This window comes from Prunus mume, linkage group LG3 (genome assembly GCF_029339155.1).
Source record: "Prunus mume cultivar Tortuosa linkage group LG3, ASM2933915v1, whole genome shotgun sequence".
NCBI lineage: Eukaryota > Viridiplantae > Streptophyta > Magnoliopsida > Rosales > Rosaceae > Prunus > Prunus mume.
This window is the reverse complement of record NC_142700.1, coordinates 19975397-19992576: the sequence shown is the minus strand read 5'-3', so window position 1 is coordinate 19992576 and position 17180 is coordinate 19975397. Positions and strand designations below refer to the sequence as shown.

General features: G+C 38.2%; 3 protein-coding genes and 1 pseudogene across 3 annotated transcripts; all 4 read left to right on the top strand.

Moving 5' to 3' along the window:
• The first annotated feature begins 833 nt into the window (after positions 1-833).
• LOC148919044 ((+)-neomenthol dehydrogenase pseudogene) lies at positions 834-1819 on the top strand (annotated as a pseudogene).
• A 2720-nt stretch (positions 1820-4539) lies between these two features.
• On the top strand, positions 4540-6706 carry LOC103342731 (zinc transporter 11-like). The gene is made up of 3 exons (XM_008246374.2): positions 4540-5240; positions 5784-5824; positions 5951-6706. Exons 1-3 carry the CDS (start codon positions 4754-4756, stop codon positions 6464-6466), a joined length of 1044 nt encoding a protein of 347 aa, XP_008244596.2. The 5' UTR covers positions 4540-4753; the 3' UTR covers positions 6467-6706.
• A 2914-nt stretch (positions 6707-9620) lies between these two features.
• Positions 9621-11362, top strand: LOC103342754 ((+)-neomenthol dehydrogenase-like). Its single transcript, XM_089048385.1, has 5 exons — positions 9621-9746; positions 9870-10116; positions 10242-10319; positions 10460-10636; positions 10837-11362. Exons 1-5 carry the CDS (start codon positions 9727-9729, stop codon positions 11212-11214), a joined length of 900 nt encoding a protein of 299 aa, XP_088904511.1. The 5' UTR covers positions 9621-9726; the 3' UTR covers positions 11215-11362.
• A 2150-nt stretch (positions 11363-13512) lies between these two features.
• LOC107880148 ((+)-neomenthol dehydrogenase-like) lies at positions 13513-15139 on the top strand. The gene is made up of 5 exons (XM_016796858.2): positions 13513-13619; positions 13710-13956; positions 14133-14201; positions 14468-14647; positions 14948-15139. Exons 1-5 carry the CDS (start codon positions 13555-13557, stop codon positions 15137-15139), a joined length of 753 nt encoding a protein of 250 aa, XP_016652344.2. The 5' UTR covers positions 13513-13554.
• The last annotated feature ends 2041 nt before the right edge of the window (positions 15140-17180 follow it).

Below are 17180 nucleotides of genomic sequence, written 5' to 3'. Positions count from 1 at the left end.
ATTGCCTCTAGATTCTCCTCTTCTGTCTTCTGGCCAGCTTTAGGGTTGGCATGTCATTCTTCCTGATAGAATACCATCTGCCCTCTATGATAGTTGCTAGAAGCCGGTCATCTCTGGGTATTTTAATTGGTATTTCCTTTCTTGGTTGCTCAGTCATTTTTCTGATGTGTTAGGCAGTGTCTCGATAGGATTTCACCGTGTGTCCTCGAGAGAGCCGAATCGATGTCCATTGGTGGGATTCTCCAATTATGTCAAAAACGCTTGTTGTAGGCTACTTCTGCTCATCCAGAGTTATCTCCAGCTCACTTTCGCATTTGTAACTACTGCAAAGAACCACCCCAACTGAAATGGTTGCCTTCGGCTTCCGATTTACCTCCTTTGTGACTCTTCTGCCCATGTTGGGGCTGACTTCTACTATCAGTTTTCATTTTTCCTATTCTGGCCAGTTTAAATTGACCATGTTGACTTGAGGTTGGGGAAAACAACACAATTAGTTTTAGCCATCTGGATTATCCCTTCTTGTGTGACATCTCTGAAAACAACACAATTATTGGTGGAATGATTCCAAAGCCTTGCAATTGATAGGATGCTTTAGTGTTGCCATTTCTGCCATTGCTATGCCCTTCTTCTTATTCCACTTCAACTAGATAGATTGAGGAAGATGGTGTATTGTAGTACGTGCCTTTGGTAGAATTTCTCATATGATGTTCTTCCTTTAGCAGTTCCTTATACTTGGAGGCCTTGTCTGCCAGTTCTGCCAAGTCTCCAAACATCATTCCATCGAATCTCTTTCTCAGAGAAATCTTGAGGGCAACCTAGGCCGTCTGGATGAAATGCATTTCTTCCATGGGAATTCTGCACTTCATTTTGAGCTTCCTAAACCTAGTGATGAAATCCTGGGCAAGTTCATCTTCACTTTTTTGGGTATTGATAGGGTAAGTTTTCCTTTAGCATCTTGAAGATTCCAAATTATATGTGGATTTGATTAAAAGTTCTCATATATAAAATTTCAAATACAAATATTTAATTTGAAAAATGCACTAGCTAAATGCAATCTTTCTTTTCTTTGATGCAGGATGGTGTAGGAGTCAATTGAAGTGAAATAATGACTCGAATGTATGAGTTAACTGAAGTATGTGTGAAAACAAACTACTATGGTGCCAAGAAAATGACCAAAGCACTCCTTCTCCTTCAGCTATCTGATTCACCAAGAGTTGTCAGTCTTTCTTCGGCATGGGATCATTAAAGGTACGAAGAGTTTTCATATTTTCGGCATCTCATCAGGTTGTTGTTTCAATTTTCACCTCTTGAGCCCTTTGTTTCTTGTTGTATTGGAGTCCTGTTGTAGTCAAGAGGTTTCCCTTTTCAAATGAAAATGTTTTTCATATGCATTTTCTCATAATGAGAAAACTTAAAAACATTCTGCTGCTATGCATGTTTGTTTCAGCACATACCAAATGAATGGGCTAAGGGGGTGTTAAGTGATGCCGAGAAACTTATAGAAGAGAGAATAGATGATGTTTTGAATGAGTTTCTCAAAGACTTCAAAGAAGATATTCTAGAAACCAAAGGCTAGCCTACTTTCCTCTCTGCATATATACTCTCAAAAGCAGCCGTGAACGCGTTCACTAGAATGATGCCCAGGAAGTACCCAAACATTTGCATCAATAGTGTTGTCAAGACAAATATGAACTTCATCAATACTGGCATGTTAATAAGCATTGATGAAGGTGTTGAGAGTGTTGTAAGGTTAGCTATGGTTCCAAATGGCAGCCATTTTGGCCTCTACTTCTATTTACAAGAAGTCTCACCCTTTTGAGCGTATCAAACCCTTTTCAATTTCATGAAATAATGATCCTCTTTTCTTAATTTTTTTAGTTTTTTTTTAACCTGGCTCCAACCTAGCTCGTTGTTTGCTTGCCGGAGTTAACAAGATTTAGGAGCTAAACACCCAAAATTTTACTCTTCAAAGAATGCTTCAAAATTCTTAGCAAGAGGTTGAAAACCTTAAACATAAGAATAAGGCCTTGTTGAAACTGGTGGGTTCATACTCTAAGGATATGTGGACAAAGCTTGACATGCCGCAGAGTTCCAATGAAAAGATTATGGAAGACCAAGACAGGGTCATGGTTAAGGGTAAGAGGCGCCGTTCTCCTTCTCCCGAAACTTCTAAACCATACTGGAACTTGATAGATTTTACTAAGCCTACTTATTTCATGCTGGTGAAAATAACCTATCTGTTGTATGCTCTTTTCCTGTTATACTAATTGGGCAAATTCTTAAACTACATTTATAGTTTTTATGTCCTTTCAAAATGACGGTTTGTAACCTTTTGCCTTATAGGTTCAACTAACCACATTAAATCTCTTGAATTATATATTTCAATGCATGTGCGTTAGAAACTTCTGGCCCGAGTTAAACACAACCTCATAATTTTAATTTTAATTTTCAAAATGAGCATGAAATATAAATTGAGGAAGAACTATAATAATACTACTATATAGTAGTGAAGAACATTAACTAATATATACCTAAAACTTCAGGTTCATGATTTATGATATATTGAGATCCATGGGCTTCCAGCCCAGATCATGTTACATAACAAAATATGGGGAGCCTAAATTCATCCCTTGAGGATTGTCCACTTAATGTTTGAACTTCAAGTTCTCAATACTATTTAGATTTTGATCTCCAAGCCAAAATTATATGTTCTTATGATATGGGCATTCTTAGAAGTTCATGTTCATATTTTGGGACTTCATGCCCTAACTTAATTGTCCATGTTTTGAGGGACTTCTAACCTCACATTTCATTGTTCATCCATGAGTTTAGGGAACTGCAAGCCCCTTGAGGTACATAGCAATGGTGCACCAAAATGTTACTATTCATGTATACAACACTATTCATGTATACGGTATAGTTCAAGTATACAAGTATTATTCATTAATTCATGAATATGGTGCTATTCATCTATGGAGTACATTTGCTGGCACATTTACTATTCATGTGTACAATACTATTCATCCAGACAATATTGTTATTAAGGAACTTCAGGTCTGATCATTTTTTCACAAATTAGTATCGTAAGCGTCTGCCAACTCTCATGTTATTTTCATCATCAAGGATCTCCAGGTCCTGATGTAATTGTATGACGAGGTTCAAGGAACTTCAAGTCCTAATCTCTTGCATGATCTAAAATTCATCATAATAAAGTTGTATGATTGGAGTTTTTTTTTTTTTTTTACTGAATTATGAATTCAATCCCAAAATTTCTCAAAAAAGTCACCCATCCTCCATACTTGCCTATAAAAAATTAATTATTTTATTTATTTATTTTGGTTTGTAATTAATTGGTTTGTCATTTTCTCAAAACTTGCTACTGAATGTTATATTAATATAATTGGACACAATTCAATAATGCCAAATTCAGATTTATTAAACCCTAACCAACATCACAATACCCTCCTCCCTCTTCCCCTTTTTCCCTTATCCTCTAGCCACATCACAAAACATCCAAGTTGATGGATAGCGGACGAAGTTAGGTTGTAAACAATATATGATTTAGGTAGAGTTAGTTGCTGTGGGGTTTGGTCTTAAAAAATTCACAAAGGGAAGGGAATTAGCTTTTGCCGTCAGGGATGAAGCTGCTATGCATGGAGAGGGAGACTGGATTTGGATGGTTAGACAAGTTAACGGGACGCACCTCACACTTGAGCCAACCACCAATTGCCACCATCCTCGGTTTTCCGCCTCATAACAGAAGGTCTTATTGTTTGTATAAAAACACAAAAACAAAAAAACAAAAAGTCTTATCACCGAAAAAAGGAAAAGTCTATTTACACTACAAGACATTCACAACTTGGCAAGTTACCCACCCGTTAGTTGATAGTCTACTAATAATAGACCTCCCGCTGATGATAAAATTTACGATTTTTCCTTTGTTTCTTGTTTGACCTCTTGAAAGGACATAAATAATAATCAATTTCAACAAATTTGCCATTACGTTTTCCAGAAGTTCATATATTGCTTAAATACTAAGCAAGTTCAAAAGTTCTTGGTATGTATACTATCATTAGAGACGTACGGGTTTTAATTTGTATACTATAACGTTAGTGTTAATTTTATGAAAATGAATTATCGGAGATTTTTTGTAATTGTCTGTATACAAATTCTCAAATTCTCAAATACAAATGCTCTTAATTCATCGAACGATAACCCTTTGTAATGACACCTCAAACTTGTAAAGAGGCAATAGAAAAATGATGTCATGAAAGTAAGAGTAAATTCCCATAATTGACCATAAAAGATATTTGGTGATTCCATTAGGAATTTGGATATTTTGCTTTGATTTTTTATGCTAGAATTTACTGGACTTGTGTCTTAAAGGGGGAATGTGGAATTTTCCTCCCAAATATACAGCCAAGAGACAGCTACTACGTTTATCCTACTCCAAAGTCAAAGTCTTCGATGGATGTTCGAACCAAAAAATAAAATAAAATAAAATAAATCTAAAAACCACCACCCATTTCTCAAAGTCATAGTCTTTGTCACAACCAAATTGTAGTACAAAACCTTCTACCCAAAAATTCGTATTTCGTCTTCTTCGTACTACTCTCTGTTTCTCTTTCCCCCAAGCTCTGTACTACACCAGCAACCAAACCCCACCCTCCCAATTTATAACCACACAAACAAACCCATTAAACCCAATGCCTCTCTCTCCCTTCCTCTCAAACCCACAACAAAAACAACAATAATGGCTCCTCCTCCTCTGCCTCGCCCACTTCTCCTCTGTTTTCTCATCCTCCTCTGCCTCACCATCCCCGCCTTAGCCCACAGCGGCCACCCCGACGACGAAAACAACACCGAACCCGCCACAGGCGACATCGAGCCAGGTCCAGACCTTCGTTCAAAGTCTCTGATACTGGCCAAGATTTGGTGCTTGATTATAATCTTTGTTGCGACCTTCATACCTGGAGTTTCGCCTTACTTTTTCAAGTGGTCTGAATGGTTCTTGGTTTTGGGTACGCAGTTTGCTGGGGGTGTGTTTCTGGGTACGGCTCTGATGCACTTTCTGAGTGATGCCGATGAGACTTTCAAGGACTTGACTGATAAAGAGTACCCTTTTGCGTTTATGTTGGCTTGTGGGGGGTTCCTGCTCACCATGCTTGCTGATTGTGTGATTTCGTATGTTTTTGAGAAGAACAAAGGTGTTGGGTCTGCTCCCGATCTTGAGCTGCGAGGTAAGTGTTTGGTTATCAGATTTTTGTTCTGTGGAATTGAATTCTATTTGGTTGTTCATTGAGTGGATTTTGTTGAATATACAACTGTTTGATGTTTGGAAAAAATAAAACCAACAACTGTCGTGCTACGACTTAGCATTAACTGTCGTCGATGAGATTTGAACTCGCGACCTAGTACAACTTAACATTAACATAGTGGAAAATGGAGACCGGGTGCTATTAGACTTTAGACCAAATGCTCATTGGCTTTGATGTGGGATTTCTTATTTCTGTTCTTTTACTTTTCTTTTGACAGCTTGGGTACATGCTAAAAAGTATAAATTGGCTTTGTCTGGTGTATGTGTTTTCTTTCTGAGAGTTGTTTACCATTGCTAAGTTGTGACATTACATTAAGAAGCAAAACTAGGCTTAAGGTTTAAGTTCTGCGACATTAAAATTTAAAAAAATAAAATAAAATTCATGTTTATCTGATTTTTTTTTCTCTGCTACCAAAAAATGTAAAGGTTTTTATGACAATCAATTTACACATTTTCTTTGTTACAGGGAGTGCTGAGCAGGGAAAGGGTGGTCAAAATGGCAATGTGGTGAGACATATATAGTTATCGAATTCTCATATCTACTGGTTGTATCAGGATCTCCATATGTATAGGGCATTTACTTGGTGGTGGTTCTGAGACTAACTGGATACTTGTTTTTGTTTGCCCTGACAGAGCCATAACCACTTCGCGAACGTGGCTGTTGCAAATGTTAGCTCACTTGGGGATAGCATCTTGTTGATTGTAGCATTGTGTTTCCACTCTGTCTTTGAGGGCATTGCAATTGGAGTCGCTGACAGTAAAGCCAATGCTTGGAAAGCCTTATGGACAATTTCTCTGCACAAGGTATTTGCAGCCATTGCCATGGGCATTGCTCTCCTTCGAATGATGCCTAACCGTCCCTTCTTATCGTGTGCTGCCTATGCTTTTGCATTCGCTATATCAAGTCCTATCGGTGTGGCCATCGGAATCCTAATAGATGCGACAACCCAAGGAGCTGTGGCAGATTGGATATTTGCGATTTCAATGGGTGTAGCATGTGGAGTGTTCATCTATGTAGCAGTAAACCATCTATTGGCTAAAGGTTATAAACCCGACAAAGCAGTTTCCATCGACAAACCCCATTACAAGTTTTTGGCAGTTTTGTTGGGTGTCGGGGTAATAGCTGTTGTGATGATTTGGGACACTTGAAGCGATGCCAAAGATTGTTCCTGCACGATTTGTTAGTGGAATACTGCATTTTGAAGCATAGATAGTAGCAAAGCAAGTGTGATAGATTATAGATACCTGATTTTTTTTTGGCCTAATGTTTTCCTATCGTAGTTATTAGTTAAAGTTGTAGGGGTCTTAAAAGATCTCCAAGAATGCTTATTTGTAACATAGTCAAATTCTTACACTGCTTACGCATCTCAGTATTACTTGTGAAGGTAATCCTTTTTCTTTCTTTTTTTCCTTTTTTTTTTTTTTTTTTTTGTTGTTGTTGCCAAAAGAGGGAAGATTTTGTTGGTGTGAGCCTTGATTTCCTAGTGTGATTCACTTACCTAATTAGAGTAGTTACCTAGTTAGGATTCTTTGTAGTTAGCTAATTACTTTCTTATAGGAAAAGTCAACTTGTACTTGTACATATATCATCCTTATGGAGAAATATGAAATATAATTCACATTCATTCAATCCTGTGTTTTAGTTTAAGATGGTATCAGAGCCAGCTAACACCGGTCTCTCAAAACAAAACACAAAAACTAGCCAATAGGCAACATCTATCGTCGGCATCAATTAAAAAAAAAAAAAACAAACGAAACCAGCTGCTGCAAAATAGTGGCCAAACCTAATTCGTCACAAACCTAGTGTGGCAATAAACTTCTAAAACAGCAAATATATCCAAACTTGTTCTTTGTCCTCCATGGTTTTCGAAGATATCCTAGACACCCTAAGCACTATTGCCAAATCTAGTGCTTCAGAGACACGCAAAACTCTTGACATGCCACAACCAATTGTTACAGTTCCCAATGATAATTATGCTACCCCGTTCACCATACAGTTGAATGGAAAGAACTATAGCTCTTGGTCAAAGATGATGTTACTTCATGTGCTAGGCCAAGGAAAAAGAGGTTATCTGATAGGGAAGGTGGCTGAAGAGGAGGAGGACGCTCCGGGCTTTGATTCGCGATGTATTGAGGACTCCGTTGTTAAAGGATGGTTGATAAAAACCATGGAAACATATTTGGTAGAATTATTTTTGGTTGTTCCTACTTTGTCCCATAATTTATTATATGTTGGGCAAGTTACTGAACAATTAGATTGCTGCGTGCTCATGTTCTCCTCCTTTTGTTTGCTTCAAGATGTTCATACTAGGGAGATCATTGGTCATGGTACTAAAAAGGGGGGGTATTACTATGTGAATGACATTGCACCGGGTCGTGTTCATGTGGTTTGGGGCGTCGTCAGTGAGAAGCATAAAAAGATTTAGTTATGGCATCTGCAGTTAGGCCATGTTTACTTTGGTTATTTGCAGTTTTTGATTCCATCTTTATTTAGTGGAGTATAAATTTCTGATTTTTAGTGAGAGACTTGTATTCAAGCTCCACAAAGCACTATATGGCCTCAAACAAGCACCTCGTGCTTAGTTCCATCGCATCAATACCTTCCCTTTCTCTCTCTCTCTATATGGGTTTTTCACAAAGCCAAGCTGAGACTTCATTATTATTTTTCAACAAGCCTCCCATACAATCTTTCTTCTTCTATATGTCGACGACATCGTGGTAACTGACAATGATTTCACCCATCCCCAACAATTCATTTCTCTTTCAGGTGGCTACTTTGACATCAAAGACCTTGGTCCGCTCAGCTATTTCTTGGGTTTACAAGTTCTTCATAAGGACGGTACTCTCCCCATCAATCAACTCAAATATGCACATGATCTTTTACAGAAAGCCAATCTTCTCAACTCCAAACTTGCATCTACCCCATTGGCTGCCAAGGTTGTCCTCTCTATCTCTGATGGTGTTCTCATCTCCAACCCAACCGAGTATTGCAAGCTTGTTGGTAGTTTACAATGTCTCACTCTTACTCGCCTGAACATATCTTTTGCTGTCAACATTGTTGCTCAGTTCATGAGTGCTCCTCGTATCTCTCACCTTGTTGCCACCAAATGAATACTTCGGTACATCAAGGGCACTATTGATCTCAGCCTCACCTTCACTCCCCAAACTGCCGTAGCTCGTCTCTCCGCCTACTCCAATGCTAACTAGGTTGGGTACCCTGATTCTCATCGGTCAACCACTGGCAATGTGATTACTCTTGGAACCAACCTCATCTCCTAGTGTTCCAAGAAACAACCCACTATCTCCCGCTATAGTTCAAAATCGGAATATCGTGCCCTTTCTCATGCTTGTGCCGAAATCACTTCGCTTTGCTCCCTTCTTCATGAATTGGGTGTGTGTCTTCAGTTCCCCATCCTACTCTATTGTGACAATCTCAGCACCACTTACATGGCTGCCAACCCAATTTTCCATGCCCACACACGTCACATTGAGTTGGACTACCACTTTGTCCGTGAAAGTTTTCTTTGTTCCTTCCGTTGATCAACTTGCGGACCTGTTTACAAAAGCCCTTCACAAACCACGTCATCAACATATGTCTTCCAAACTTGTGCATACTGCATCCAGTTTGTGTAAGGGGGAAGGGGGGGGGGGCTTTCTTTTCCTAGCACACACGGAAGTCAGCTTCATAATCTCCTGCTAGCAATTAGCTTTCTTGTTGTAAATCGGATGGTATTCATGTCTATATTATTTCCAACCTTAAGTAGACTTCCTATATTTGTATAAATAGGGACTTTGTGTAATTTATTTCATACAAGGAAATATATTCTCTAAAGTATTCCTAAGTGCTAATCTGCTAACCGCACATGCTTGTTCCTCAAAACATATGCATTACTCATGTGTAATGGGACCAAAGTAGGCCATCAACTTGATATAAATTATTGGCCTAATTGTAGCGGCTTAAGCTCTTCGATATTCTCCACTTTAATTTGTTGGTTAGCTGGGTGATGCTACAACTATATGTTTCTTTTGCTTGTGAGTGAGACTATTTTTTTAAATACATATATCGTTTCCTATTTTTATTTTAGTACATATTGTCAGTGGATCCTTCACTAACATAATAATAAATTTGGCACTTGTTTCTAAAAGGAAGGAGAAATTTGATATTGGATTCAAATTGCATTATAATACTATTGCTAATTTGTTTCATTTGTTGGATCAACCTTGATTTGTTTAGTCAAAAAAGAAGAGAGCATCTACAAAAGAACGTAGCTACAAACAATACAGAGCAATCAAAGACCAGGACTTGAATATTTTTAAAAATATGATGAGAATAAAAATTACTATAGAAACAAAGCCCATGTTATATGGTCATTCAGAAATGAGAAATCAAATCTGGAATCCCATCAACAATGGCAGAAGTAGCGAAGAAGTACTACCTGCTGCTTCCATGATGTTTTTAAGCTTCACTTGTATCAGACTCCTTGGCCACAACAACCCATATTTCAGTAAATTTTAATACCATTTTTCCTTTTCTCTTTTCTTTTTATTTCAGGTATGCAGTTGTTACAGGTTCAAATCAGGGGATTGGATTTGGAACAGTTAGGAAGTTGGCTTCAAATGGGATCATGGTGGTGTTAACTGCTTTAGATGACAAAATGGGTCTTGAAGCTATTGAAAAATTGAAAGAGTGTGGCCTCTCTGACCTGGTCGTTTTTCATCAACTTGATGTAACAAACACTGCTAGCATTGCTTCCCTTGCAGATTTTGTCAAAACCCAATTTGGGAAACTAGATATCTTGGTATGATAAGAAACCGTATATGATCAACTTCTCTATCTCTCTGTTCATGCTCATGTTAAAAAAAATTCATATAACTATGAAAAGTACATTGACTTTCCACTATGTTACTTACTGGTAATCTATAGGTAAATAATGCAGGGGTTAGTGGAACCACTGTAGACCCTGAAGCTATGAGAGCTGCTGCAGCTGCAGGTATTGGTAAGGTAAGTTTTCCTTTAGCATCTTAAAGATTCCAAATTATATGTGGATTTGATTAAAACTTCTCATATATAAAATTTCAAATACAAATATTTAATTTGAAAAATGCACTAGATAAATGCAGTCTTTATTTTCTTTGATGCAGGATGGTGTCGGAGTCAATTGGAGTGAAATAATGACTCAAACGTATGAGTTAGCTGAAGTATGTGTGAAAACAAACTACTATGGTGCCAAGAAAATGACCAAAGCACTCCTTCCTCTCCTTCAGCTATCTGATTCACCAAGAGTTGTCAGTCTTTCTTCCGGCATGGGATCGTTAAAGGTACGAAGAGTTTTCATATTTTTGGCATCTCATCAGGTTGTTGTTTCAATTTTCACCTCTTGAGCCCTTTGTTTCTTGTTGTATTTGAGTCCTGCTGTAGTCAAGAGGTTTCCCTTTTCAAATGAAAATGTTTTTCATATGCATTTTCTCATAATGAGAAAACTTCAAAAAAATTATCCTGCTATGCATGTTTGTTTCAGCACATACCAAATGAATGGGCCAAAGAGGTGTTAAGTGATGCTGAGAAACTTACAGAAGAGAGAATAGATGATGTTTTGAATGAGTTTCTCAAAGACTTCAAAGAAGATATTCTAGAAACCAAAGGCTGGCCTACTTCCGTCTCTGCCTATATACTCTCGAAAGCAGCCGTGAACGCATTCACTAGAATGATGGCCAGGAAGTACCCAAACATCTGCATCAATAGTGTGGACCCTGGATTTGTCAAAACAGATTTGAACTTCAATACTGGTATGTTAACCATTGATGAAGGTGCTGAGAGTGTTGTGAGGTTAGCTGTGGTTCCAAATGGCAGCCATTCTGGCCTCTACTTCTATTTACAAGAAGTCTCACCCTTTTGAGCATAACAAACCCTTTCCAATTTCATGAAATAATGATCCTCTTTTTATTTTATTTTAAATTGTCATACTTAGATATCTTGGTGTGGTGTAACAACAATTTCTCAAACTCTTGTGTCCCTGCGCTTATATCCATATATTGGAGAAAACTTTGCCCTTAATATGTATTTCTTTAATTCCTTGATCAAGGAGCCTAATTGAATTTCTTTTTGGAATTTCTACTAACCTTTAACCATTTTGTTTTCTCGGCTCAATAGGAATTTACTAGAGCTATGGAATAAAACAAGAAGAAGATCAATAATTTGAGACTTATTGCATCAACAATTTTGTTTTCTTGGCTTAATAGAAATTTTCTAGTGATGACAGCCCAACTAACCTTTTGCACAAATACCACCTAGAAAAAAAAAAATTGACAATGTCACACCTAGACTTTGCATTGGGTAACAATGTGTCACCTCTAAAAGCACTTCCAGCTCTGTTCTTTTGCCCGAGCAGGAGGGGGCTTAGGCCCAGCAATTGGCTCCAGCGCACAACGTCAAGACGAGGCAGTTGATGAGCTCCACAAGCCTAAGTTGTTGCTTGTGTTTGCTGACGTCAGCAACGGAAAAAAAAATTTTAAAAAAACCAAAAATTTATATATAAATACCTAGTCATATTCTTCACCTCTCACGCCAAAATCAATGGTTTAAGTATAAAAAATAAAAAATAAATTAAAATGAATAGTAATTACCTTTGTCCTTACCCTTTAGGTTGGAAACAAAAAAGGCAAGAGCTGCAACTATTGACGTGAATAGTGACAAACCTTGCCTTGCGTTGCCTTTGGAGTGGAGGTGCTCTAACAAATTCCATCTATTTTTTCGTTAAAATTGAACATGTGACGTCCACATGTGAGGGTATTTTGTTATACACAAAACACACAACATAAAGAAGCCATATGGGGCTAGGCAAGCCTGCGACTTGGTTTTTGGCATATAAAAGAGCAAAGCCTGTGACATTTGAGGCCTCTTGGAGTTCTCTCATTGATTGCAGTTTCACATTCCCCATACGACCCACCAACTCTTCTCCTTTTGATTCATGAATGGAAAGCTCTGCCGAATTGGGTTGGTTCTCAAACCTAGCTTTTAGAAATTGGAACAAAATTAGTTGCATACATTGTTAACCACATTCCTCTTAGTAGAGAAACTTTTATGGAGCACATGTTTCTTTGAGATTAGAATTTAGATCAATACACGACTTACTTGCAAGTAAGTTCCAGTGATTCTTTGAGATTGTTAACCGTACAGCTAAGGGCCCAAACTTGCCTCTTTTATTGGTCTCAAAGGGGGCCCAAAGGCACATACCTCGGATACTTTACAAGCCCAATGAGATTTTACAGGAACAGGAAATAAAAATAAACCTTGGGGTTCAAGGAAGAATTTATTCACTAATTAATCAGGAGGAGAAAGAACAAATTTTTTTTAGATATTTAGTTATATATCCATTCTTAGCACTTATACAATTTTTTATTTTTTTTATTTTTTTATTTTATAGTGTAGGAAAGTAATGATGCAAAACTTGCAAGAGGGTTTTACATGTCTTTTCCTAAATGCAGAAGGCTGAAGAAATCGACTGGCGTGAAGTATCAACACCACCAAACTACGAGTTAGCACAAGAATGCCTGAAAACAAACCACAATACTGGCATCTTAACAGTCGGCGCTTCTCCCGAATGGCGGTCCTACCGACCTCTACTTTCTCCGTCAAGGAGTGACACCTTTTTGAATACTTATAGTATATGTACAATGTAACATGGGAATAATGATCGTCCAGAGTTAATGTACAATGTGACAAACAAACAAAATTGGGGGAGTTATAAAGGGGGAAGGGCATGTGAGTGATCACCTTCCCTGTAGAGATCTCATATGATGATTCTGCAGTATAAAAAAAAAAAAATTGGAAATCGCTGCAGTTTCTTAAATTCATGAAATGGAGAACACATTTTGCTTGAATTTTTATTTATTATTTCAAGTTGATATATGGAAAGATTGGAAGTTCTGTACTCTGAGAAATATATGCAAATAGGTTAGGAAACTTTATGGGTACAAAAGAAACCATTTTCAACATTTGTATTATTTCAAACCAAGCACACTATCTTTTGTCAAAAGCTATTATAAAAAATTATAAAAAAAAATAAATAAATAAAAAGACGCCCAAAGGCCCAGAAACTAAACCAAAACGAATGGGTGAAACTTGAAACTTCAAATGTCAAAAGCAAAAAGAAACTCAAAGACTAACTGAGATATGACCACATTGCATTGACCAATATGACTTTGAGCGTGAGCACCAAGTAAAATATCAAGTATAAATGATGGTTCTCTGTCTGAGGCCTAGAAATAAGCCACAAATAACTATGGCAGAAACAACAAAGAGGTAGTGCCTGGTTCTTCTATGTACATTTTTTTTTTTTGGAAAGATTTCTTATTATCTTTCAAAATTGGGTTTCTTTTTTTCTTTTTTCAGGTATGCAGTTGTCACAGGGGCTAATAAAGGGATTGGATTTGGCACAGTTAAGCAGTTGGCTTCACATGGGGTCACTGTGGTGTTAACTGCTAGAGATGAGAAGAGAGGTCTTGAAGCTGTTGATAAATTGAAAGAGTTTGGCCTCTCTGACCTTGTGGTTTTCCATCAGCTTGATGTTACAGATCCTTCTAGCATTACTTCCTTGGCAGATTTTGTCAAAACCCAATTTGGGAAACTTGATATCTTGGTATATCTTGAAATTTAAGTTGATTTGTTACTTCTTATAGCAATAAAGCATAATATTTATTGCTATTTTTTTCATATAAATATCTAATTACATAATGATGATACTTGCTTTGATTTATATTTTAAGTTGAGATAGACATAAAAAGATGATATATTTGGAACTGTTGTACTGTGTAGGTGAACAATGCAGCAATTGCTGGAAGCCAAGTAAATCCTGAAGATTTTAGATCAGCTGTAAGTGGTAAGGTAAGGTTCTGTGTTGCATATCATATATATCTTCATCATTAAGTCAAATTGGATGCTGCTTCTTGTTCTTCATGTTTTGCATTCGTTGCTGTGCTTCTAATCGGAAAACGATTTCCTTGTTTGAGGTGAGGTTAGGGGCTTAGGCAATGAAATTTTCTAGGAATACCAACCGCCCTTGTACAAATTTCATTCTCTTATGACTTATAAGTTAGGAAAGTAATGATGCAAAACTTTCACGAGGATTAACTTTCTTCTACTGGATGCAGAAGCCTGAAGAAATCCGTTGGGGGGAAATACCGACGATACCGAACTACAAGTTAGCAGAAGAAAGCCTGAAAACAAACTACTATGGTACCAAAAGAGTGACTGAAGCACTTTTGCCCCTCCTCCAGCTATCTGATTCACCAAGAATCGTTAATGTTTCTTCCGGTGTTTCTAAGCTTATGGTATGAAAAACTTCAAATTTTTGTTTCTGTTTTTACATTCTCCTAACAAGATCATGTTTCCACTTATTAGTTGTTAATATGGTTGATGAAACAGAACTAAATATTTCAGTAACTTATTTGCCTTGGACAAAGAATTCTACAATCTTTGTCCTAATCTGTTCTTTCATAAATGGGTCTGCTTGAAATGCATTAACTCTTAATTTGTGTATTCTATTCTTAATGAAGTCTACTGGTTTAATGTTTTATGTTCCTGTTTTGAAATCAACTCAAAAGACTCTCCTGTTTTTTATGTTGCTTCAGAATTTTCCAAATGGATGGGCTAAAGAGGTACTAAGTGATGCCGAGAGCCTTACAGAAGAGAGAATAGATGCAGTGTTGGCTAAGCATTTAGAAGACCTTAAACAAGGTTTGGTAGAAAACAAAAGCTGGCCAACTATCTTTCCGCCCTATATGTTTGTGCAAATAATCTCACAGGAGAATATTCGCTTCTAGATCCTTCAACCTTTGATCTTCCTTCTCTCTCTTCCTCGATTCCTGTAAAACAGATTGGAGTAAATAGACCACACCCGGGGGGTGTTGGCCAAAGGCCCTCCGATGCCTAAGTTAGTTCGAGTGTTTATAGAAAAACAATAGCTAAGCAAAGGGTACGGAGTAGTGTTTATGTAGGGTGTGAACCGGGCGGCCGGAGCCGTGTGTGGTGGCCGGAGCCGTGTGGAGAAAATATATGGAGAGTGGAGAGGGAGAAAGAGCTTCGGGTATTTTTCTCGGGTATAAGGAGTAGGTTTAGATGTACCTTGAATGATGAATGAAGTCATCTATTTATAGGAGCCTCGGGGCTAGGGTTTCGTAGAGAATATGCTGAGTTTATTCTCTACCCAAATTCGTAGGGATCGAGTCGGACTGAGATAATATCTGATTTAATGATATTATCTCTTTTTATGGAGATAATATCTTAATTAAATGATATTATCTCTTTTTATGGAGATAATATCTGAGATAATGACATTATCTTCTCTTTATTAGGATAATATCTTAATTAATGATATTATCGTATTACATAAAGATAATATCATTTAATTAAGATATTTATCCTAATTAATTAATTGGCCAGATAAACCTGGTTCAATTAATTAATTAAAGAGATAATCTTCTTTTCCACGTGGCGTGCTTTGTGATTGGAGACGAAAATATCTGCTCCCACAAATGCCCCCCAGCTTCTGCGTGACACTTGTGTGGCATGTAGGAGATGAAATTATTTTTTTCGGGCTCTCCAACTGAGTCCGGGCTTTCTTCTGTGAGTTGGACTCCTTTTGCGATCGGATTCTTAATTGGTGTAGGCTTCTGACTGTTGTTGGAGTTGGATTCCCAGTAGGAAAGAGCTTGAGATTCCTTCTTGACCCGGGTTGTCCAACTTGTATAAATACAGGGCTTTTCTTCACTCTTTCTCACATCACAAACTTAACTTCTCTACCTTCTAGCTTGAGAAAGATCTTAGAGAATTTGTACTGCTTTGTTGAAGAGAGGAATTGCCGTGCGTCCAAAGTAAGTCGAGCTAGTGAAAATATATATGCACATATATATTTTTTTTGTGATTTTTGGCAGCAAGGAGGTGGTCCAAAGATGGGCTGCAAGTTCGTGCATGTGGTGACAAAAGCGGAGAATTCGTGGCCGAGTCAAATGGAGCATGAGGCGATGCCGGTCTTGGAGCTACTGCCCGATGAGGAGATCGTGATATGCTCCGTAAAGTAGTCTGGCGCGATCTAGCTCACTTGTTGAGAGGCAAAGAGATGCGGATGCTCATTTTCGAAATTTGAGTCGTTTGTACCACTCGAAGATTGGAAGTCGATCCGGGGCTTCATCCATCCAACCATCATGTTTCAACTGTTGAGTCACGAGCAGTCAAGCATGAAGTGGATTCATCGTCGCCAATTCCTTTGGAAGTGAGGTTGACAGAGGCTAAGAAAGCAAGAGAGTCATTTGCCAGGCGAAGGGCTCTTCTGCAACGTCAGCAGCTGATCCCAAGGTGGATAAGTCCACCCTTGCAGAGGATGCAGGCGTGTCTAATTTGCTCAAGATGAACTTTCTGTCAAGTCCATCCACTTGTGCTGAGCTGGTTCATCAAATCCGTCAGGCTGGCGATCTTGGTACTTTCCCAAGTCTTTCCTTGGAAAAACAAAAGGAAACAACATTTCTTCTCCTTCAAAAAGGAGGTGGGGGCAGACGTGGAGGATCAGCAGTGTGGAGCTGAGAGTGTGGCTGATCGCATGACGTCAAGTGGCTGCAGATCGTGATCTCTCACGCGCCTCTGAGTAGATGAAGACATCGAGATGCTCTATCCGACTTGCCCCGCGAAAGTGAGGAGGCTAACGCCGAATACCAAGGAGCCGACGAGCGTGGCTAAAGAGGCGAATCGAGGAAGATGGAGCAGGAGGATGCAGATGAGGTGGTGGCGACGCCATAGATCAACCATGTGGAGCTGGGCCAAAGCGTGGTGATCAAAGTGACGAAGAGGTGTAGATCGTGGATCTCCCCG

Excerpts from the sequence above, each read along its gene's own strand:
- LOC103342731 (XM_008246374.2), top strand. The coding sequence starts at position 4,754 with ATGGCTCCTCCTCCTCTGCCTCGCCCACTTCTCCTCTGTTTTCTCATC. Across the intron at positions 5,241-5,783 it reads TCCCGATCTTGAGCTGCGAG|GGAGTGCTGAGCAGGGAAAG; the intron begins GTAAGTGTTTGG and ends TCTTTGTTACAG. Across the intron at positions 5,825-5,950 it reads GTGGTCAAAATGGCAATGTG|AGCCATAACCACTTCGCGAA; the intron begins GTGAGACATATA and ends TTGCCCTGACAG.
- LOC103342754 (XM_089048385.1), top strand. The coding sequence starts at position 9,727 with ATGGCAGAAGTAGCGAAGAA. Across the intron at positions 9,747-9,869 it reads ATGGCAGAAGTAGCGAAGAA|GTATGCAGTTGTTACAGGTT; the intron begins GTACTACCTGCT and ends TTTTTATTTCAG. Across the intron at positions 10,637-10,836 it reads CCGGCATGGGATCGTTAAAG|CACATACCAAATGAATGGGC; the intron begins GTACGAAGAGTT and ends TGTTTGTTTCAG.
- LOC107880148 (XM_016796858.2), top strand. The coding sequence starts at position 13,555 with ATGATGGTTCTCTGTCTGAGGCCTAGAAATAAGCCACAAATAACTATG. Across the intron at positions 13,957-14,132 it reads TTGGGAAACTTGATATCTTG|GTGAACAATGCAGCAATTGC; the intron begins GTATATCTTGAA and ends TGTACTGTGTAG. Across the intron at positions 14,202-14,467 it reads GATCAGCTGTAAGTGGTAAG|AAGCCTGAAGAAATCCGTTG; the intron begins GTAAGGTTCTGT and ends TACTGGATGCAG.